The sequence below is a fragment of the Somniosus microcephalus genome, chromosome 21, assembly GCF_052327205.1.
Source record: "Somniosus microcephalus isolate GS21.2 chromosome 21, FLI_Smic_1.0, whole genome shotgun sequence".
In the NCBI taxonomy this organism is placed as follows: domain Eukaryota; kingdom Metazoa; phylum Chordata; class Chondrichthyes; order Squaliformes; family Somniosidae; genus Somniosus; species Somniosus microcephalus.
The window spans coordinates 73,741,113-73,764,444 of NC_141007.1; the positions used below are offsets into that span (position 1 = coordinate 73,741,113).

The window sequence follows — 23,332 nt, forward strand, 5'->3', positions numbered from 1 at the left end:
ATGACCCTGCGTCAGGTGGGGTTACATGTAGCGTGACATGAACCCAAGATCTCGGTTGAGGCCGTCCTCATGGGTGCGGAACTTGGCTATCAGTTTCTGCTCGACGATTTTGCGTTGTCGTGTGTCTCGAAGGCCGCCTTGGAGAATGCTTACCCGAAGATCGGAGGCTGAATGTCCTTGACTGCTGAAGTGTTCCCCGACTGGGAGGGAACACTCCTGCCTGGTGATTGTTGCGCGGTGTCCGTTCATCCGTTGTCGCAGTGTCTGCATGGTCTCGCCGATGTACCATGCTCCGGGGCATCCTTTCCTGCAACGTATGAGGTAGACAACGTTGGCCGAGTCACATGAGTATGTACCATGTACCTGGTGGGTGGTGTCCTCGCGCAGCCTTCAACATGTCATCGATGACGACGAACACCTCGCTAAGGCCATCCCCACGCCTCCACTACTCGCTTTCAAACAGCCGCCTAACCTCAAACAGACCATCGTTCGCAGCAAATTACCCAGCTTTCAGGAGAACAGCGACCACAACACCACACAACCCTGCCACAGCAACCTCTGCAAGACATGCCAGATCATCAACACAGATACCATCATCACACGTGAGGACACCACCCACCAGGTACATGGTACATACTCATGTGACTCGGCCAACGTTGTCTACCTCATACGTTGCAGGAAAGGATGCCCCGGAGCATGGTACATCGGCGAGACCATGCAGACACTGTGACAACGGATGAACGGACACCGCGCAACAATCACCAGGCAGGAGTGTTCCCTCCCAGTCGGGGAACACTTCAGCAGTCAAGGACATTCAGCCTCCGATCTTCGGGTAAGCATTCTCCAAGGCGGCCTTCGAGACACACGACAACGCAAAATCGTCGAGCAGAAACTGATAGCCAAGTTCCGCACCCATGAGGACGGCCTCAACCGAGATCTTGGGTTCATGTCACGCTACATGTAACCCCACCTGACGCAGGGTCATCCAGACTCGAGTCGACATTGGCTTGTTCTCTCTACACAGATGCGGCTGGACCTGCTGTGATTTCCAGCCAAAAAAAATGTTTTTTGTCTTTTTTTGTTTTTCATACAGACCCCAGCATCTGCAATATTTGACCCCTTGTGACCCCACCTCATTGTTCTTTGATGTAATGTTTCCCTGACTGACCTGCTTGGACACCATTCACACCTTTGACTGCTGTGATTATCTCTCTGCCAAGGTGTGATAAATGGCAGTTGGAAAGGTTACCTGTAAACATCTGACATGATTCTCTGACTATATAAGCTGTGTCTTTATGCATTTCTCCACTTCACCTGAAGAAGGAGCAGCGCTCCGAAAGCTTGTGATTTCAAATAAAGCTGTTGGACTATAACCTGGTGTTGTGTGACTTCTTACATTTGTCCACCCCAGTCCAACTCCGGCATCTCCACACCATAACACCCTTTAGCCACTGCAGTTATGTACAAGAAAATATGTGAAAAAGCCACAATATAGTATTGATAGGAGCAGTTCTACAGGAAAATAAAGCCACTCCTGAGATGGAGCTAATCACTGTCCTATGCATCTTCCATGGTGATGAACAATTCCCAATGAATTTTTGCTTTGATTGTTCTTGGCCAATAAGCCAAGTACTGAAGGAAAGAAACTTCTTGCATTATTGCAGTCACTTAATTAACACGACAATTAGGATTGGCCTTTGCTTTGAATGATTACTTGGGAAAATTCCACCCAGAGAGACCTGTGTTAGTGCCTTAAATCATTACTATCAGAACAAGCTGACCAGGCTCAAACATGTATTAAGGAACCAGGTTCATTACTCTAGGGTGTTTGATAATTGTTAACTGAGCAATAACGAACATGTGGCTATGGAGTGCTGTAACCAGAACTGGGAGTTGCATCCAAGGATGAGACCACAGGTTGAGGCTAAAATCAAACAATTTTCAATAATCAGCTGTTTATGATCTGTTATTTAAAAAATAATTTGTTTCCATATCCATGTAAAATTATGCTTTTTATTTTACCATTTTATGCTCTCCCCTACGCCTTGCCTATGCCCTGACTCCTCGATGGGGCACAGATCCAAGGCACCCTTGCTCCAGTAGTCATTCTTCATTTATGAACCTAGACACCATGTCGGCATGCTATTTGATGATGGAAGGCATCATCACTAAGCTCTAATCTACAATCACAATTCTAATAAGGGTCATCAATAGCTTGAGATCAGGAGTGAAAACAGCGGCTGATTTTCCTCTCCTTGACCCAGAAAAAAAAAGTCTTGGCTATTATATATTCATCTCTTAAAGTTGAATGAATTGCTAGGGAGTGCAGTGTGACTGTTACATAGGCAAATGCAGTGGCCATTTTGTATACAACAAAAGCCAGAAATAGTAATGAGACAAAATGCCAGTTAATCTGTTTTTGGTGATGTTGCTTGAGAAAGGAATGTTGACCAGGACACCAGGATAATCCCGAACTTCAAATAGTGCCATGGACTGTTTCTCAGAGCAGTCAGACTCAGTTTAACATCTCAACCAAAAGTTGACACCTTCGACAATGCAGCACTCTGTCAGTACTGCACTGAAGTGTCAACCTAGATTATTAAAAAAAAGACTTGCATTTATATAGCGTCTTTCACAACCACCAGATGCCCCAAAGCGCTTTTACAGCCAGTGAAGTACTTTTTGAAGTGTAGTCACTGTTGTAATGTAGGAAACGTGACCGCCAATTTGCGCACAGCAAGATCCCACAAACAGATACATTTTTTAAAGTGATTTTGATTGAGGGATAAATATTGGCCCAGGACATCGGGATAGCTCTCCTCTGCTCTTCGAAATATTGCCTTAGGCTCCTTTACTTCCACCTACGAGGACAGATGGGGCCTCGGTTTAACGTCTCATCCAAAGATGCCACCACCGACAGTGCAGCACTGGGAGTGTCAGCCTAGATTTTTTTGGGCTCAAGCCTCTGGAGTGGGACTTGAACCCACAACCTTCTGACTCAGAGGCGCGGGTGCTACCCACTGAGCCACAGCTGCCGCACAAGCCCTGTAGTGGCACTAGAACTCATAACCTTCTCACTTTAACAGTTGGAGTTGTTCCAATGCTCTAGATTGGTACAGTGTTGGATCTGAATTGATGGAGGCTTCTGTTTCCAGACCCATTTGCTGTAAATGGTTTTAGGGTCTTGAGACGGGGACTAATTTCTATCAGATGTGTTGATTGTTCTGCTCTGTTGCAGGTTTTTTATTTTTGCATACACTGTTTATACAAAGAGGGAGACATGAAACTACGTGGACAGTTTTGCGTCGGTTTGGATATGACGATGACCTGGAGCTCACTCATGAATATCTGTTCCCGATGTATGTATTGGACATAAGTATTCCTCTGTGGCACTTCAGAATGGTGATTTTTAAATGCTGCACATTTGTGCAAGAATCTTTCTGGGGAGGGCAGAGTGCTGTAAAGTAACAGAAAAATCTAGTGTTAAATAATGCAGAGGATTGTGAAGCTAACAAAAATTGATAGCTGTGTTCTCCATCTTGCACCAAACAGCAAGGGAGATATTCTTCTAAAATCACTCCTTGCCTTCAGTTTCTAAGTGTTCCGTAATTACTGCTTTATTCTGTAGCCTATAAGAAAGAAAAATAACCCAAGTTGAATTCAAAAGTTAAAGTGCAAAAGTTTACATGAAAATATGTTTTGGGGCTGAAGCATTTGGGTATATATATGTATTTATTTCATCAGCACTATTTTTAAAACTTGCATTTAAATGCCATCTTGCCTGTCTTTCAAAACATCTCAAAGCAATTCACCTACAATGAATGACTCTGAATTGCAGTGATTGCAGTTGTTTTGTGCATAGCAAAATGTATTTCTTTAAAGTTTATATTTAACTCTCTTTTTAAGCTGTTCAGTCTTCAAGTGAAAAGTATCCAAAAAAAATGTTTGTTTGTAAACCCTTAATGGATCATGTGTTAAGTAGATGTTCAAAACTTAGACCATGTCTGAAATTTGTTCTCTCAGGTTTTCTAAGATTGGTTTGTGATGGCCGGACCATCATGATTAAACACTTCTTCCCTCCCACCCACCCCCGCAGCCATGTAATATTTGTATATTTTTACTTCTATTTTGTTTAAACATGGAGAACTGATGATTTTAACTCCAAGCTCTGAAGATCAGTTGGCTAAGAATTGTCGAGAGTGTGAGGGAGCTAAGCAGTCACGGTTCACGCATTTTGTTTTAAGTATGGAGGTCTGTTTTGAATTCGAAATTTCAGGCATTTGAATTCTTTTGAATAGTTACAATCTGAAATAGAAATTGCGCCTTATTGTATGTTTTTAACCTCTGTAAATTTAATGGTGTAATTTATTTCTATAGATAACCAAAATATCGACTATCCAAAAAGTAGTTTTGGTTAACATTCACAATATATAATCTGATGGCAGTAATGGGTGCACAGGAATACAATGGGCTACAACTGAGGGCAACCAGGTTAGCTATGGTCCTTTACTTATTCAATCAATGTGCCTGTGTTCCCCACTTGTTCATTGCCCCCCCGCCCCCCCCCCCCATTGAAAACTAAAATTGGTTGCTGGGTGCCATTCAGTTTCAGCTGGACGCATTGAAATACAATACTTGAAATTGTGGTGTGACCTTAAGCTGCTTTCAACCAGAGCCAGTTTTCTTTTTGTTGGGGGGGTTGGTGGAGGGCGGTGGGAGTGGGAGAAGAATAGGTGTTGAACAGTGTAACGTTGGATAGAGGTTGTGCACTGTTACAACGTGCTATAGCATGGAAAGATTCAGGTTTCCCACCCATACTTTCCAAACTGATGGCCTGGGGAGACAGTGGGGTGGAGCGAAAGTGAGCATGGAAAGCTGTTTCCCCCCCCCCCCCCAATTTTTCCCAATTTGGAATGAAAAGGGGCCAGTAGAACTTTGGATGCTAGGGCGTGAGCTATAAAGCAGTTACTTAATCAATGTCCTGAGGCAGAAACCAAAGGAGAGAAGCTGGATTGATTTATGGGTGTTTTCTGATCCTTGAAATTAAGCACAATCTTACTACTCTCATCTGTGGCTATACCATCTATTAAAGTCTTTTTAAGTTGGAAGCTCGACTTTTAAGGGCCGCGCTGATGAGTGAGGGCATTGGTCACATTGCTCAATGTCACATGATTCACAAGAATGGATATATTGGATTTCCTTTGCAGTTCTGAAGGAAAGTTATAAGATGATTAGCCTGGTACGTGATATAACTTCCGTGTGATTGGCAGACTGAATTTATTTTCCCTCCTTTTCACAGATTAAAAGTTCCTCCAGACTGCACAACCGAACTGAATCACCATGCGTACCTTTTCCTACAAAGCATCTTTGACAAGCACGATTTGGTGAGCTGAGCCTGCGAACACTTGACAGTTGATACAGTAGTGTGTGTTTTGTTGATTTCAATTTGTCTTCACTTCTGCAGCTGTTGGTCTATTCAATCACTCCCTCGCCTCTGCCTTTGATGCCCTTTTCGCCAATAATACCCTTACTCTCTCCCACCCTGGTCATTTCCCCAGTACAGCCCCATCTTCATTCCCTCAAGTCCGCTTGAGCATAGACTTTCTCATTCATCTGCTGCTCCATGGCAACCATCGAAAGAAATATGACATCAGACTCCACATGTATGCTGACGACACCCAGTTCTACCTCTTGACCCTTTCCACTGCCTCTTTGTTGTCAGCCTGCTTGTCTGACATCGAGGCCTACTCCTGCTCCTATTTCTTATGTTCTTATGAGTCTTGGATGAGCCACAATTTCTTTCAGTTAAATATTGGGAACATCAAAGCCATTGTCTTTGGCCCCCGCCACAAAATCTGTTCCCTCGCCATTGACTCCATCCCCCTCCCTGGCCACTATCTCTACCTGAAGCAGACTGTTCATATCTCGGCGTCCTATCAACCCTGAGCTGAGCGTCTGACCCCATATCCTCTCATCACAAAGGCCACCTACTTCCACTTCCATTACAATGCACGTCTCCGTCCCTGCCTCAGCCCAACCACTTCTAAAACCCTCATCCATACTTCTGTCACCTCGTGGCTGGCATCCCATCCTCCACCCTGCGCAAACTTGAGCTCATCCAAACTCTGCTACCTGGATCCAAGCTCACACCAAGTCCCATTCACCCATCGCCCCTGTGCTCGCTGATCTACATTGGCTCCCGGTCCACCAATTCCCATCCTCATGTTCAGATTCTTTCATGGCCTCAACCCTTCCAATCTCTGTAACCTCCTCCAGCCCTGCAAACCTCCCATAAATCTGTGTTCCTCTAACTCACTTTTAACACATTCTCCACTCCTTTGCCCCACCATTGACGGTTATGCCTTCAGCTGGCTAGGCCCTAAGTTCTGTAATTCCCTCCCTTGAGCTCTCCACCTCTCCCTGTCTTTGTTTAAGACCCCCCTTTAAAACCTACCTCTTCAAACTATCTTTTAGTCATGCCTTCTAATTTCTGCTCTGGCTTATTGTTGATTTTTGCCTGATTATGCTCCTGTGAAGCACCTTGGGATGTTTACTATGTTGAAGGCACTATATAAATACAAGTTGTTGTTCATAATTCTTCTGGGTTTTTCAGGATCGGGATTGTGCATTGTCACCTGATGAACTAAAAGACCTATTCAAAGTGTTTCCCTACATGCCTTGGGGTCCTGATGTCAATAACACTGTTTGTACCAATGACAAGGAATGGGTCACTTATCAGGGTTATATTTGTCAATGGACGTGAGTAATTTTCCTTTGTGATTTTCAAACAATATTTTCTATTTCTCTGCTTTTTATTTAAAATGCTTGTTTAGTAACTTTCTGACCAGCTGAATATTTGTTTTGAATCAGGCTGACAACATACCTTGATGTTCAGCGGTGTTTAGAATACTTAGGTTACCTAGGATACTCCATTCTAAGGGAGCAGGAATCTCAGGCAGCAGCTGTCACAGGTAAGCAGTGGATTTTTATTGATCTTTCCTGGGGGGAGACACTGTGCATTCGATCTGAAACTCTGGATTATTCCTTTTGCCAAGTACCAAAGTCCCAACATTATTGGAGCTGTCCATAATGCAAAGAGGAAAAAGAGTGACGGATCTATCCCATCTCATGAGTTTAGCTGAGACCAGAAACTCACTATATGGTATATTTGCAGATTAGGGAGCGATTGTAAAGGTCTACAGAGCAGCAGTGATACCCGCCCTGCTGTATGCCTCAGAGACATGGACCATGTACAGCAGACACCTCAAAGCACTGGAGAGGTACCACCAACGCTGCCTCCGCAAGGTCCTGCAAATCCATTGGCAGGATAGGCGCACCAACGTCAGTGTTCTTGCTCAGGCCAACATCCCCAGCATCGAAGCTTTGACCACGCTCGATCAGCTCTGATGGGTCACATCGTCTGCATGCCCGATGCGGGGCTCCCAAACAAGCGCTCTACTCGGAGCTCCGGCACGGCAAGAGAGCCCCAGGGGGGCAGAGGAAACGCTTCAACGACACCCTCAAAGCCTCCTTGAAAAAGTGTAACATCCCCACCGACACCTGGGAATCCCTGGCCCAAGACCGCACAAAGTGGAGGAGAAGCATCCGGGAAGGCGCCGAATACCTCGAATCTCTTCGCTGGGAGCAAGCGGAAGCCAAGTGCAAGGAGCGCACGTCAACCCAAGCACCCCACCCACCCGCCCCTTCAAGCATCATCTGCCCCACCTGTGACAGAGACTGTAGGTCCCGCATTGGACTCAGTCACCTGAGAACTTATTTTTAATGTGGAAGCAAGTCATCCTCGGTTCCGAGGGACTGCCTAAGAAGAAGTAGTTTACTGTGTACATTTGTACATGAATAATTGATTCAAACAGACCTGGAAGACTATTTTAAATCACTTTGCTCCCCCAATGAGTTTATCAAGTTAGTAGGTGTGCCATGCAGACCAAGAAGGTCCTAAGTTCAATCTCCAGTCTGTGCTGAGTTAGCTGATCTGAGCTGGGTGGCAGGATTCTTCCGTTGGCTTCAGTGCCTCTGGGTTAGATGGTGGGAAAATCCTGGGATCGTTTCCATCTTTAAATGCTGGATGTGCACTTTTGGTGAGGACAGGATCTGGTTCAGCGATGATGCCTGTGCAGTTGTATAGCCTGCTGATGCTCACTGTCGATGCATGTTTATTGGGAATGGCCACTTGGCCTTCGGACATCTGGCACCCGTGAAACTAAGCTAGCAGTGAGGCGGTGGCTTTCAGAGGAGTGGTTTTGGATAGGAAATTTGTAAACAAAAAAAATTATTAAAGAAAAGCCACTGTTAGAAATGTATTACGTAGAATTTACAGCACAGAAACGGGCCATTCGGCCCAACAGCTCCATGCCAGTGTTTACGGTCCACATGAGCCTCCCCCCACCCTACTTCATCTCGCCCATCAACATATCCTTCTATTCCTTTTTCCCTTGTGCTTATCTAACGTCTCCTTAAATGCATCTATACTATTCGCCTCAACCACTCCCTGTGATAGCGAGTTCCACATTCTCACCACTCTTTGGGTAAAGAAGTTTCTCCTGAATTCCCTATTGGATTTATTAGTGACTATCTTGTATTTATTGCCCCTAGTTCTGGTCTTCCCCACAAGTGGAAACATTTCTGTCTACCCTATCAAACCCTTTCAGAATCTTAAAGACCTCTATCAGGTGACCCCTCAGTCTTTTTTCTAGAGAAAAGAATCCCGGCGTGTTCAATCTTTCCTGATAGTTATTAGCTCTCAGTTTTGGTATCATCCTAGTAAATCTTCTTCAGTGCCTCTATATCCTTTTTTTATAATATGGAGACCAGAACTGTTCATAATACTCTGGTCTAACCAAGGTTCTATACAGGTTTAACATAAGTTCTTTGCTTTTCAATTCTATCCCTCTAGAAATGAACCCCAGTGCTTTGTTTGCTTTCTTTATGGCTTTACTAACCTGTGTCACTACTTTTAGTGATTTGTGTATCTGTACCCCCAATCCCTCTGCTCCTCTACCACATTTAGACACTTATATTCCAAGAAGTATGTGGCCTCCTTTATTCTTCTACTGAATTGAAAACGTAATGCAACATTACCCTTAAAGTTTAGCTTCAGTGCAAAAGAAATTGGAATTGCATTTACTTTGTGTATCTGATGAGCAATTCATAAACCACACTTTATGTTCCTTCAGTAACGAGAGATAAAAAAATAGATCTGCAGAAAAAACAAACACAAAGAAATGTGTTTCAGTGCAATGTTATTGGCATGAAAAACTCTGGCAAGACTGGAATTTTGCAAGGCTTTCTGGGCCAAAACTTAATGGTGAGTACCTCAGATTTTTTTCAAATGCTGCATTGCTCTTATTGTTTTGTATTTTAATGCATGCAGGTGCTGGAACTCATGTTTATTGAACAATCACCTAATTTACTGTGTGTTGTATTAAATTAGAATAAAGTATGGTTTTCTATCGGTTATTACAGAGAACACTAAAACTACTCAATGGGAATTAAATGTTTATATAAAATTACTTGCACTTTGCTGCAACATGGAGAAGTCTGTACTATTCTATAAGAGAAAGGAATTGACCATTTCCGACATTTTGATGGTGTGTTAAGAAGGGTAACTAAATGCATGTACTCCGAATAGGAGAGAGAGTCCAAGTATAGGTGTTTTACCCAGCAGATCTACATTTTTCACTCTTATTAACGTAAGTTCTGCTCTTGCATCTCCTAGTAGCATGTTAAGTGGAGATTGAATCGCCTCTCGCCCCCCCCAACAATTTTAATGGTAATTTGTGCATTGTGGGATGACAAAGATGTAAACCACTTTGGATGGGTGGGGGGGGGGATGGTAGGTGAGGGCGATTTTTGTCCTGATTAAGCCGAATATAGCAGAAGTTACAAGACTCCTGTATCCTGCCTCAAACCGAACTTCAGAAAAGCACCACAATAACAACATTTCCACTTCCCGTATCAGCCATTTTATTGATCTGATCCCAATTTAGTGTAGAACTGTGAACAATTTTTATATGGATTGGACTTTCTCATTCTCTGGTTTAGATTGCCAGCGTTGGAAGTGTTCTTTAAACCCACGGATTTAACACCAGGTCCCAGAGTTGAAAGGATAATGTTTTAACCACTGTACCATCAAGGACTTGAGATTCAGTTTATGAAGAGAGATTTTAAGAACTTAACTTTTTTTTGGAGAAAGGATTTGACGGTACTGGAAGGGGACATTTTTATTCAGGTCTTTAGTGAACCAAATGTGTTCACTGAAGTAAATAACATAAATACATGGTTAACGAGCCTGAAATGAGACAAAAGTTGAGGAGACTTCTTCCACTAGCTGTTAAATATTGTGGAATAATAACTTCATGTATTGATTTTTTTTTAATGGAGTTAAACATTGACTTAAGAACAGGATTGAATCTTTTATGGGCAAAAGGATAAATCTGGTCATCTATGGCTAATCGGATACAGAATATAGTTCCTGTGCTGCCTGGGACCAAGGAAATGACACTGGAATGCAACTAGTCAAAGTTGAATTGCGTAGATTGTAATGTTTGTTTGATATTCTGGAGTTGCCCTCGATTGCTGTAAAGCAGGGGGAGATTTCAATGCTTTATCTTCCTGAATGTTTCCTTCTGGGATTTCACTTCCCTCAGGAGATTAAATTGCATGAAGTACACGTTAAAAAGAACCACGGTCTGAGTAGTCCGTTTTTCATATTTGCTTGTGTGCACTCCAGTATTTAATTGACTTGTTTCATAACTGGTTTTTGTGTTCTGAAGTTGTAAATGTCATCATGCTGTGAGTTACTGTTCTGTTTCCGCCACAGAAACAAAGACAAATAAAAGAGGAACACAAATCACTCTATGCCATGAACACAACTTATGTGTATGGGCAAGAAAAGTATTTACTGGTAGGTATTTATGTGGACATTATGGAACTGTGCAACACATTTACACTTTTTACATTCTGTATTTGACACGTATGATAGTCCAAAGCTATTGTCCTAATCCTTCCCTTTCTCTTCGCGCGCCCCCCCCCCCCCCCAAACTCATTTCTGGCAGGAAACATTTTAAGAGAATATTAAATCTATTGAATTATGAATTTTCCTCATCAGTTTCAAAATGATTTGATTTGATTTTTTGTTGTTGCAAGTATTGTAATGCTGGTTATTACACTTAATTTATACAGCACCCTAATATAAGCTTTTCAAAAGGGGAATGATGTCATGGTACTATTGTTCACTTACCTTTTGGACAAAGGTTCATGTAAAGGAGTAGGCTATAATTAAGTTGCCATTGTTTGGAGCAAGTTTGACCTTGCTGAGTAACTTCCGTCTTAGTATTTGTGAACTTTTTCAGTTCCCCGACTGTCGGCAGGTGACTTCATTGTAGAAGTATTTACCCTCTGGCCAGGCAACGTCTAAGACGAAAATCTCCTCCGCTTTTGGATTTATGTTTTTGAGGATATTTTCCATTGCATTTTGTAACCTCTGCAACAGTATCTTTTGGATTATTATTCTGAATAGCAGATGCTGCAGCAGAAAGTGACTAAAAGATTAATAAGGAGAGAAAACTTAGAGTATGAGAGAAAGCTAGCTAGAAATATAAAAACAGATAGTAAGAGTTTCTATAGATATTTAAAAAAGAAAAGAGTTAACAAAGTGAGCATTGGTCCTATAGAAAGTGAGTCTGGGGAATTAATAATGGAAAATAAGGAGATGGCAGTTGAATTGAACAGGTATTTTGCATTGGTCTTCACTATAGAGGATACAAGTAACATCCCAGAAATAGCTGCAAATCAGGAAATGGAAGGGAGGGAGGAATTCAAGAAAATTATAATCACCAGGGAAGTGGTACTGAGCAAATTGTTGGAGCTGCGGACTGACAAGTCCCCGGGTCCTGATAGACTTCATCCTAGGGTCTTAAAAGAAGTGGCTTATGAGATAGTTGATGCGTTGGTTTTAATTTTCCAAAATTCCCTAGATTCGGGGAAGGTTCCATTAGATTGGAAAATAGCGAATGTAACTCATTTATTCAAAAAGGGAGGGAGACAGAAAGCAGGAATCTACAGGTCAGTTAGCTCAACATCTGCCATAAGGAAGATGTTAGAAGCTATTATTAGACGTTATAGCGGGGCACTTAAAGTTCAAGGTAATCAGGCAGAGTCAACATGGTTTTGTGAAAGGGAAATCATGTTTAACCAATTTATTGGTGTTTTTTGAGGAAGTAACATGTGCTGTGGATAAAGGGGAACCGGTGGACGTACTGTACTTCGATTTCCAGAAGGCATTTGAGAAGGTGCCACATCAAAGGTTATTGTGGAAAATAAAAGCTCATGGTGTAGGGGGTAACATATTGGCATGGATAGAAGATTGACTAGCTAGCAGGAAACAGAGTAGGCATAAATGGGTCATTTTCTGATTGGCAAGATGTAACAAGTGGTGTGCCACAGGGATCAGTGCTGGGGCCTCAACTTTTTACAATTTATATAAATGATTTGGATGAAGGGACCGAAGGTATGGTTGCTAAATTTGCTAATGACACAAAGATAGGTAGGAAAGTAAATTGTGAAGAGAACATGAGGCTACAAGGAGTGAGTGGGCAAAGATCTGGCAAATGGAATATAATGTGGGAAAATGTGAAATTGTCCATTTTGGCAGGAAGAATAAAAAAGAAGCATATTGTCTAAATGGTGAGAGATTGCAGAGTTCTGAGATGCAGAGGGATCTGGGTGTCCTAGTGCATGAATCGCAAAAGGTTAGTATGCAGGTACAGCAAGTAATTAGGAAAGCTAATAGAATGTTATCGTTTATCGAGGGGAATTGAATGCAAAAGTAGGGGGGTTATACAGAGCATTGGTGAGACCACATCTGGAGTACTGTGTACAGTATTGGTCTCCTTATTTAAGGAAGGATGTAAATGCATTGGAAGCAGTTCAGAGAAGGTTTACTAGACTAATACCTGGAATGGGCGGGTTGTCTTATGAGGAAAGGTTGGACAGGCTAGGCTTGTATCCGCTGGAGTTTAGAAGAGTAAGAGGTGACTTGATTGAAACATATAAGATCCTGAGGGGTCTGGACAGGGTGGATGTGGAGAGGATGTTTCCTCTTGTGGGAGAATCTAGAACTAGGGGTCACTGTTTAAAAATAAGGGGTTGCCCATTTAAGACACAGATGAGGAGAAACTCTCAAACAACACTCAAAGCTTGACACTGTCCAAGACACAGCAGTCAACTTGAACGGAACCCCTTCCACTGTCTTAACCATTCACTCCCTCCACCACCAGCGCATCATGGCTGTAGTGTGTGCTATCTACAGGATGCATTGCAGCAACTCGCCAAGGCTTCTACAGCAGCACCTCCAAAACCCGCAACCTCCACCAACTAGAAGGACGAGGGCAGCAGTTGCATGGAAGCACCTCCATCTCCAAGTTCCTCTCCAAGTCGCACACCATCCTGACATGGACATATATCGAGGTTCCTTCATCACCGCTAAGTCAAAATCCTGGAACTCATACCTAACAATATTGTGGGAGCACCTTCACCACATGGACTGCAGCAGTTCAAGAAGGTGGCTCACCACCATCTTCTCAAGGAGAACTAGGGATGGGCAATAAATGCTGGCCTTACCAGTATCCCAAGATTGAATTGGAAAAGAACAGTAATTGCTCATCAAAAATATTCATTGTTTTTGAAGTCCTTTGGGACATCACGAGGGCCTGTTAAGCCTCTATGTAAATGCAAATCTATTTTTCTGTTTGTTTTTACAAATAGCCTTGTTCAAAATTTCAAATGGATTCAGCCTTACAGTCTACTTTAAAGTAGGCTATTTAATTGCATTTTTTGGTCATGGAAGTACTACATGTGCATATCAGCCAGTTTTAAATATTGTTCACCGAGATATCTTCACTGCTTTCCTCCCTTAGCCTCTGCACTGAGCGACTTCTCATCCTCAGTGATTCCAACCTCCATTTCAATTCATCATGCTCTCCTCTTGAGTTCACTACTCTCCTATCCTCCCTCCATGTGAACTCCCCAACCCATATTCACGGCCATCCCATTGACCTTGCCATCTCTCTTGGCCTTGCTACTCCCACCGTGTCAATCGAAGATGAGGCCATCCCTGACCACTTCCTTGTATCGCTTAGCACCCACATCCCCCTTTCCCCCACCCAACCCTACTTCCTTCTGGAAAAAACTCTTTCCCAACACTCTTACAACTGCACTTATGCAATCCCATCTGTCCAGCCTTTGGCCCTCCATTCACCATGACATTTCTGCAGGTACCGATCTGCTCAACCACACCCTCACCACCACCTTTGATGCCTTAGTCCCTATTAAAACCATTACTCTCTCTCACCCTGGCCATTTCCCCTGGTACGGCCCACATCTTCGCTCCCTCAAGTCCAAGGGATGCAGACTTGAACGGATATGGCAGACAACTGCTTTAGCCGTTCACCTCTAGATCTGGCTGGACCACATAAAGCATTATCGGGTCCTGCTCTTGTCTGCCAAAACTGCTCACTATTCCAGGATCATTCTGGAATGCAAAGATAACCCCTGGTTACTATTTTCTACTACTAACAGTCTTCTTAAACCCCTGTTTCCTCCAACAACGAGGAGCTCATGGACTTCTTTCACTCTAAGATTGAGACCATCCGATCAGCTGCCTCTGCCACTTCCCTTCCTTCCCCATGCCCACTGGGCCAAATTTCCTCTAAGGTTCACCCCTGCCCTTGCCCTGAACTCGCATCTTTCTCCAGTTTCTCTCCGATCTCCCCTCTTGACCATCTCATTATGCTCATCCTGTCCATGAGACCCACTTCCTGCTCCCTCGACCCTATTCCCAATAAACTGCTGACCACCCAACTTCCTTTTCTGGCTCCCATGCTAGCTGACATTGTTAACAGTTCGCTTTCCTCGGGTAGTGTCCATCTCTCCTTCAAATCTGCCATCATCAACCCTCTCAAAAAAACAACCCTTGACCCCCTCCGTCCTTGCAAACTACCGCCCCATCTCCAACCTCCCTTTCCTCTCAAGTCCTTGAACGTGTTGTTGCCTCCCAAATCCGTGCCCATCTTTCCCAGACCTCCATGTTTGAATCCCTCCAATCCAGTTTCCGCCCCTGCCACAGTACCGAAATGGCTCTCATCAAAGTTACAAATTACATCCTTTGTGACTGTGGCAAAGGTAAACTATCCCTCCTCGTCCTTCTTGACTTGTCTGCAGCCTTTGACACGGTTGACCACTCCATCCTCCTCCAACTCCTCTCCGCCGTTGTCCAGCTGGGTGGGACTGCACTCACCTGGTTCCCTTCTTATCTATCTAATCGTAGCCAGAAAATCACCTGCAACGGCTTCTCTTCCCACTCCCGCACCGTTACCTCGGGTCCCCCAAGGATCTATCCTTGGCCCCCTCCTATTTCTCATCTATATGTTGCCCCTTGATGACATCATCTAAAAACACAGCGCCAGTTTCCACATGTATGCTGACGACACCCAGCTCTACCTCACCATCACTTCTCTCAACCCCCTCACAGTCTCTAAATTGACACATTGCTTGTCTGACATCCAGTACTGGATGAACAGAAATTTTCTCCAATTAACTATTGGGAAGACCAAAGCCATTGTCTTCAGGCCCTGCCACAAACTCTGTTCCCTAGCCACCGATTCCATCCCTCTCCTTAGTATATATCTGAGGTTGAAACAGACTTCGCAACCTTGGTGTCATATTTGACCCTGAAATGAGCTCCCGAAAACATCCTTGGCATGACTAAGACCGCCTATTTCCACCTCCGTAACATTGCCCGTCTCCGCCCCTGCCTCAGCTCATTCGCTGCTGAAACCCTCATCCATGCTTTTGTTACCTCTAGACTTGACTATTCCAACGCACTCCTGGCTGGCCTCCCACATTCTACCCTACGTAACCGTGAGGTCATCCAAAACTCAGCTGCCCGTGTCCTAACTCGCACCAAGTCCCATTCACCCATCACCCCCTGTGCTCGCTGACCTACATCGGCTCCCGGCTAAGCAGCGCCTTGATTTCAAAATTCTCATCCTTGTTTTCAAATCCCTCCATGGCCTCGCCCCTCCCTATCTCGGTCCATCTCCTTCAGCCCCACAATCCACCTGAGATATCTGCGCTCCTCAAATTTTGCCCTCTTGAGCATCCCTGATTAAAATTGCTCCACCATCGGTGCCTAGGCCCTAAGCTCTGTAACTCCTTAAACCCGCTCCACCTCTCTCTCCTTTAAGACGCTCCTTAAAACCTACCTCTTTGACCAAGCTTTTGGTCACCTGCCCTAGTTTCTTATGTGGCTCGGTGTCAATTTTTTGTCTTGTAATACACCTGTGAAGTGCCTTGGGACGTTTTACTACGTTAAAGGTGCTATATAAATACAAGTTGTTGTTGTTGACTTTTCCTTGCTGGTGCTAAGTCAGCTGATTTCTGCTGGTGCAGGAGTTGGGATACTGCGCTTCAGTCCTTGCTCTCAGGAGAAGAGGCTGTTCAGTGACTTTTGCTAGACGTCTGGTAAAGTTATAGTTGGGCTTGGCTGTATTACACACCTCTTCCCCATGACCAAATAGGCTACAGATATTCACTGTTAAGTTGCCACACGAAGGATAGTCACTCGGGTAATCTACCAAAAGGCAGCAGCTGACCATGAAACTGTACTCCAGCAAGAGTCAGAAGATTTGGGGGAGTAGGGGGTGAGAGGGAGATATACATCAGGTTTACTATGAGATGATCCATATTAACATTTACTGTAAGTTACTTGTATTTGAGCATGTTTCTGTTACAAATAACTTTGTTCAGGTAATCAGATATCACTACCTGTTTCTGTACTGAAGAGTGCCTGTGATGTTGTATTAAGATGAATCATTGTTTGCAAAAATAAAGTTCTGCTTTCTTTTGTTGCGGTGATGGAAGTTCCAGTTCAGCAGAGGAAATATTTTACATACGCTTAGAATGAGATTTCTCTTTTCAATGTTGTAGTTGTTTGGCACAAGGAAGGTACTGTCCCCAGTTCAAATTTAAACAAGACATTTAAGTAAAACTGGTCATGATATAACCGCATTATGCAGGAGGTGTAGGGATTTTCCACTGAAACTCTTGGGGGGGAATTTTGCCAGCCCTGGGGAGGTGGGTATGGAGGCGGGATTGCCGGGAAAATGGCAGAAACTGGGAGCAGGTACCAAACCCGTTTCCGTGCCATCTTCCCAGGAGGCAGGTCCCCGAGTCGCGCAGGGGATTACAGCCAATTAACTGCGGGCTTCCCGGCGGCTGCGAACCTCGCCAGGGTCAGCGAGGCGAGCAGTGGGTCTGCGGGGGTGAGAGGGATCAAAAGGTCCGCTGTGGAGGGGAGTGATGGGTGCAGAGATAAGTATGAGAGGTGAGTGTAAAGTGTTAGAAAAAGTTTCCTTTCCTTTGTTTCTTCCTGGAGGCTTCAACTCTTGGGGATCCGGAGGTGCCTCATCTCAACAACAGAGATGACCGAATGGCTGCTGCATTCTCTGATGCAACAGCCATCTGCTTTCTGCTCTGGAAAGAGGTTTGGTGAGCCTTCAGTACAAGGACTCACCTTAGAACAGAGATTGTCAGTGTTTGACAGCTTCTCAAACGCTGACATCCTCTGTCACCGGCTTTCCCTTCATTGGCCGGCTAAGCCAGCAGGGCGGGCTTAACAAGGTCAATCAAGGGAAAGTAGCGTGGGTTGGCCAGACGTCGTTGGGGGCGGGGCTAAAACCCGAAAACCAGCAGTCACGCCTCCAACGCGCCCCCATTGACAAAATCCAGCCCTTAGTTTCAAAACTAAACTCGACATTGTTGTGCTTTAACACTTTCTAAGTTGAGCTCCTGTTTTTACCTTGGAGCCTAGATTGTCATAACATTTACAGATTTGTGAAGAAGCTGCATGTTCTGGAATGCAGATTGGGAAATACATATATTCTGTGTACCACTGATTCCACTTACAGTGTCTCTCACTTTGCTGGCCTGACCCTCACACAAATGCCCCACATACACTTTTTGTCATTGCAGACCAGATACCCAACAATTACTAAGCACCAAGAATTTCTGATGTTTAAGTTTGGAAATGCTTTAAAAGAGATCATATCATGGTAGGAGACAGTGTACTTTCAGTTTAAATAATGCTATTCCCTCTTTTCTGTCCCCTCCCCGTCCCCCCACACACACATTCCTTGAAACATTTTTGTTCAAAACTCCTAGCCTGACTCCTATTTGTGAGAACATAAAAGCAGCCTTGAGTAAGATTTGCTCACCCAAAGGCCTCTCTTTACCGCCCAAATTAATAAGTGTAGCCATTATCTATTTTTAATTTTCCAAATTAAATCCCAGGGTTCAAAGGTTACCACACCACCCAGAGGCAGTGGTGTGTGTGACTAGACGGCCGCATTGAAGAAAGTAGTCAAGGAAGGAGAGAAGGCCATTCAGCCATCCAAGCTCATCCTTGCAGTATTATAGCTCATCCATTTGAGCATTCAACTGTATTTCCAATGCCCCATACTTTGACTCTGTTAACCTTACCTGCATTTAAGGGGAAGCTAAGTAAGTGCATGAGGGGGCAACGAATAGAAGGATATGTTGATGGGGTTAGATGAAGAAGGGTGGGAGGAGGCTTGTGTGGCGCATAAACACTGACATGGACCAGTTGGGCCGAATGGCCTGTTTGTGCTGTAAATGCTTTGTAACTTTGTACCTGGTAAAGTATTCCAAATGTTTATCATCTTTTCAGTAAAGATTTTTTATTCATATGTATTTGAAATTTACTTTTCACTAATTTGAGTTTAGGTCTTCTGGTCCTGTGAACCTGACTTACCTTGAAATATTCTGGTTGCCTTTCTCATGAAAGTCCTCTTCCACTTACCATCTCTTTAGACTGAAGACCTTAAACTACTTTAATCTTATGGTTCACTCTCCTTACATTTTGGATTAATCATTTTGATGTTATCAATGCACATATATCCCTTTCCAAGCATGATGACCAAAATTGTACGCCTTGCTAAGTATGGTCTGACCAGTGAATTATATAATGCCTTCGCACCAAAGCATTGAAATACTACATGTTCACTAACCTTGTGCCTGAAAAGTATTTCTGGCACCCACTAATGTTAAACCCTGGTGTTATATCAATTAAAGTCTCACTATTTTATCTGTTATGGTACCAGATGTTGCCCAATAAATGGCATCAGACCTCCCTGTCAGTAAGAATGCACAGTGCTGTTATTTGGTAGATTGCCCTAGAATCCCAACATTAGCAATTGTACTGATGATGTAAAATTAAAAATACTACTCCTTTAAATTTTCCAACTTGGCATTTTTACTTGTGTTTTGTTTTAACAGGTTTTTTTAAATACAAAGAATTACTCTAAATGTATATTTTTTTCCTTTCAAGCTTCATGAAGTTTTGTCCGAATCTGAATTTATTACTGCCTCTGATACCACTTGTGATGTTGTTTGCCTGGTGTATGATGTCAGCAATCCCAAATCATTTGATTATTGTACAAGGATTTTCAAGGTATGTGCTGCCTTTAGTATAAGGATTTGCACAATATTTTGCTCCCTTAATTAATTTTCTATATCTGCATGATTGTGACCCCATTTTCCTGTTTTCAAAATCTCTACCAGTATTTTGTTTTTTTTACTAGTGAAAGATGGTTGTGAAAGTTAATGATTTTCTAGCAGACTTTGAGATGTTTTTTGACCAGTTAGTTTTAGACATGTAACTGTATCACTTAATCAAACAAATGAATACCTGCTCTTTTTTTAAAAAAGGCCTACACTCATTTGTACTTTCCAACTACCACCCCATCTCCAAAGTTCTAGAACATGTCGCCACCCAACTCTGCCCACCACTCCATGTTCAAATCCCATCTGTCCAGCCCACAACCTGGACTGCGCTGGTCAAAGTCACTTAACAACATTCTGTGACAGGGACCATGGCGCATTATCTCCCTCCTTGACTGGAGCCGACCATTTAACCTGCTCTACCTCCTAACCGTCGTGGTCCACCTCTGTGCCACTCCCATAATGTGGTTCTATTCCTACCACAGTCAGTATATCTCCTGTAATGGCTTCTCCAGTGCCCACGCAGTTAGCTCTGGTGTACGCAAAGACACTCTCCGTAGTTTCCTCCTATTCCTAATCTATGTGTTGCCCCTCAGTGGGATTATTGCAATCATGAGGTCAGCTCTCATATGCTGATGATGCACAGCTTTACCTCTCTGCTACCCTTGATTTCACACCTGTTGCTGTGCTGTTGGGCTGCCTGACTGGGTGAGCCAGGATATTTTGCAATTCAGCATTGGTAAGACTAAAGGCATCCTGCTCGGTCAGAAACTCCGTGCCTTAGCTACTGATCCCATCCCTTTCTTGGCTTCCTGATCAACCAGACAGTGCATAACCTCCAGAGTCCTGCTCAATCCTGAGCTTAGCCTCAAACCTCTTCCAATCCATCACGAACACTGCCTATTTTCACTTCATTGGTTGGCTCTGACCCTACGTGACCCCTATTGGCGCTGAACCCGCATTCATACCTTTATCACCTCCAGATTCATTTTTCTCAGCTCATCCAGAATTTAGCCACGCGTAAAGTCCTCTCTACATATCGTTGCCAACTTCCATCTCAGCTTCAAAATCTTAAGTCCAATCCCTACATGGTGTTGCTCCGCCCTACTTCTCTAACTTCCTCCAACCCTATGTCCTCTCTCAGTTCTTCTATCTTGGTCTGCAGAGCATCCCCCATTTCCTCTGACCAATATTGGTGGCAGGAGAGATGGTGTAGGAGGGAGGGATTTAAGTTCCTGAGGTATTGGGACTGATTTTTGGGGAAAGTGGGACCTGTACAAGCTGGACAGGTTACACCTCGGCAGAACCGGGACCAATATCCTCGCAGGGGGGTTTGCTAGTGCTGTTGGGAAGGATTTAAACTAGTTTGTCAGGGGGCTGGGAACCTAAGTGTGGGCCCAGAACACACACAAACAAAGCTGGAAGTGCAAGTTAGAAAAGTAGTCAGCAAAACTAGTAGGGAGCAGAAACAAAGGCCAACAGTAAAGAGGGTTAAAGTGCAAAAAAAGATTTAACAGGCAAAGTTGAAGGCACTTTATCTAAATGCATGTAGCATTCGCAACAAGGTGGATGAATTAATGGCACTAATAGAAGTAAATGGGTATGATGTAATTGCCATTACAGAGACATGGGGGTCGATTTTCCTGAAGCTGTCGGGGAAGAAGGCGGGACCACAACTTTCGGGTTTTAGACCCGCCTACATCGACGTCCGGCCAATCCACGCGATTTTCCCTTGATTGACCTTGTTGAGCCCACCCAGCGGGCTCAGCAGGCCAATTAAGGGCCACCCAGCAACAGGTGACGTCACAGACTGCAATTTCATCTGTCAAGAGTTCTTGACAGATGAAATATCAGTGTTTCACAGCTGTTTGAAGCTGCCAAACACTGACAGTCTGAGTTCTAACATGAGTCCTTCTGCACAGACTCAGTTAGAACTTTCAGCAGCACTCAAAGCTGAAGGCTGTCACTTTTCACAGATCGCAGCCATTCAGCTTTAAGTGCCGGCTGAGTGATGCGCTCCTGACGCCTACAGGAAGAAAGGCTGTTAAGGTAAGTAAAAGTTCTTTACACACTTTAGACACACCAAACACACTTACCTTTGCACTCATGCACCCATCACTTACCTGAACACCGACACCTCGACCCCTCCAACTCCTTCAAACCGACGGCCCGCCTGCTCTAACCTGGCGTGGTTTGGAGCCGTCTGGAATCCCACACGACACCCCTCAAAATAGGGATTAGGCTAAAAACTGCCTGTTAATTGGCACTAATCCTTTCCCGCCTGGGGTCGGCGGGTACCCGCCGCCTCTGAAACTTGTGTGGAGCGGGGTTTTGGGCGGGATGGTGTCGGGACCCCCCGAATTCGGGATTTCCCCCCACATGCCTGAAACCCCGCCTGACGGCTCCAGGAAAATCGACCCCATGGTTGCAGGGTAACCAAAGCTGGGAACTGAATGTTCCAGGGTACTCAACATTTAGGAAGGACAGACGAAAAGGAGGTGGCGTAGCGCTGTTAATAAGGGATGAGATTGGTACGGTAGAGATAAAAGACTTGGCTTGGCAGATCGTGATGTAGAACTGGAATCAGTTTGGGTGGAGCTAAGAAACAGCAAAGGGCAGAAAACATTGGTGGGAGTTGTGTATAGGCCACCAAACAGTAGTGGTAATGTAGGGCACAGTATCAAATCAAGAGATTAGAAGTGCATGTAACAAGGGCAATATGGTATTCATGGGGGGGCTTTAATCTACATATTGACTGGGCAAATCAAATTACCACTAATGGTGTGGAGGACGAATTTTTGGACTGCATGTGAGATGGTTTCCTGGATCAGTATGTGGAGGAACCAACCAGGGAACAGGCTATTCTGGATCTGGTACTGTGTAATGAGAAAGGGCTAATCAATAATCTTGTGGTAAAGGGGCCTTTAGGGACAAGTGACCATAATATGATTGAATTTTACATTAAGTTTGAGAGTGATGTAGTCCAATCTGAAACTAAGGTCTTCAATCTAAACAGAGGAAACTACAAGGCTATGAGGGACAAGTTGGCCATGGTAGATTGGGAGACTACACTAAAAGGTGTGACGGTGGACATACAATGGCTAACATTCAAGGAAATAATGCATAATTTGCAACAAACATATATTCCTCTAGTGCATAAAAACCCAAAAGGAAAAGTGATCCAACCATGGTTAACAAAAGAAATTAAAGCTAGTATTAAGTCAAAGGAGGAAGCTTATAAAGTTGCCAGAAAAAGTGGTCAGCCTGAGGATTGGGATCTTTTTAGAAATCAGCAAAGGGGGACCAAGAAATTGATTAAAGAAAGGGAAAATGGAATATGAGCACAAACTAGTGAAAAATATAAAAACGGATTGTACAAGCTTCTATAGGCATGTGAAAAGGAAAAAAGGTAAATGTAGGTCCTTTGCAGTCCGAGACGGGAGAATTTATAATGGGGAATGATGAAATGGCAGAGAAATTAAATAAATACTTGTTTCTGTCTTCAAGGAGGAAGACACAAAAAACCTCCCAGAAATACGAGAAAACCAAGGGTGTGGCAAGAATGAGGAACTTAAAGAAATTATTATTAGTAAAAAAACAGTACAGGTAGACTACCCTTTATCCGAACTTCCGAAAACCGAAACCCTCTAAAAACCGAAGGTTTTTTCGGTCAGCGTAAGTCGTGCGCACGACATGACCAGAGTGGCGCACGACTTACGCTGAGCAGAAGGTC

General features: G+C 43.9%; 1 protein-coding gene across 6 annotated transcripts in view; it reads left to right on the forward strand.

Moving 5' to 3' along the window:
• The window catches only part of rhot1a (ras homolog family member T1a), an 85,761-nt gene that overhangs the window by 38,499 nt on the left and 23,930 nt on the right, over positions 1-23,332 (forward strand). For all 6 annotated transcript variants that reach the window (XM_085963951.1, XM_085963952.1, XM_085963954.1 and 3 more), the window contains 7 exons: positions 3,239-3,359; positions 5,300-5,384; positions 6,614-6,759; positions 6,871-6,971; positions 9,195-9,325; positions 10,841-10,924; positions 19,427-19,549. In XM_085963951.1, the coding sequence (XP_085820077.1) occupies positions 3,239-3,359; positions 5,300-5,384; positions 6,614-6,759; positions 6,871-6,971; positions 9,195-9,325; positions 10,841-10,924; positions 19,427-19,549 (791 nt within the window). The remainder of the gene's footprint in view (positions 1-3,238; positions 3,360-5,299; positions 5,385-6,613; positions 6,760-6,870; positions 6,972-9,194; positions 9,326-10,840; positions 10,925-19,426; positions 19,550-23,332) is intronic.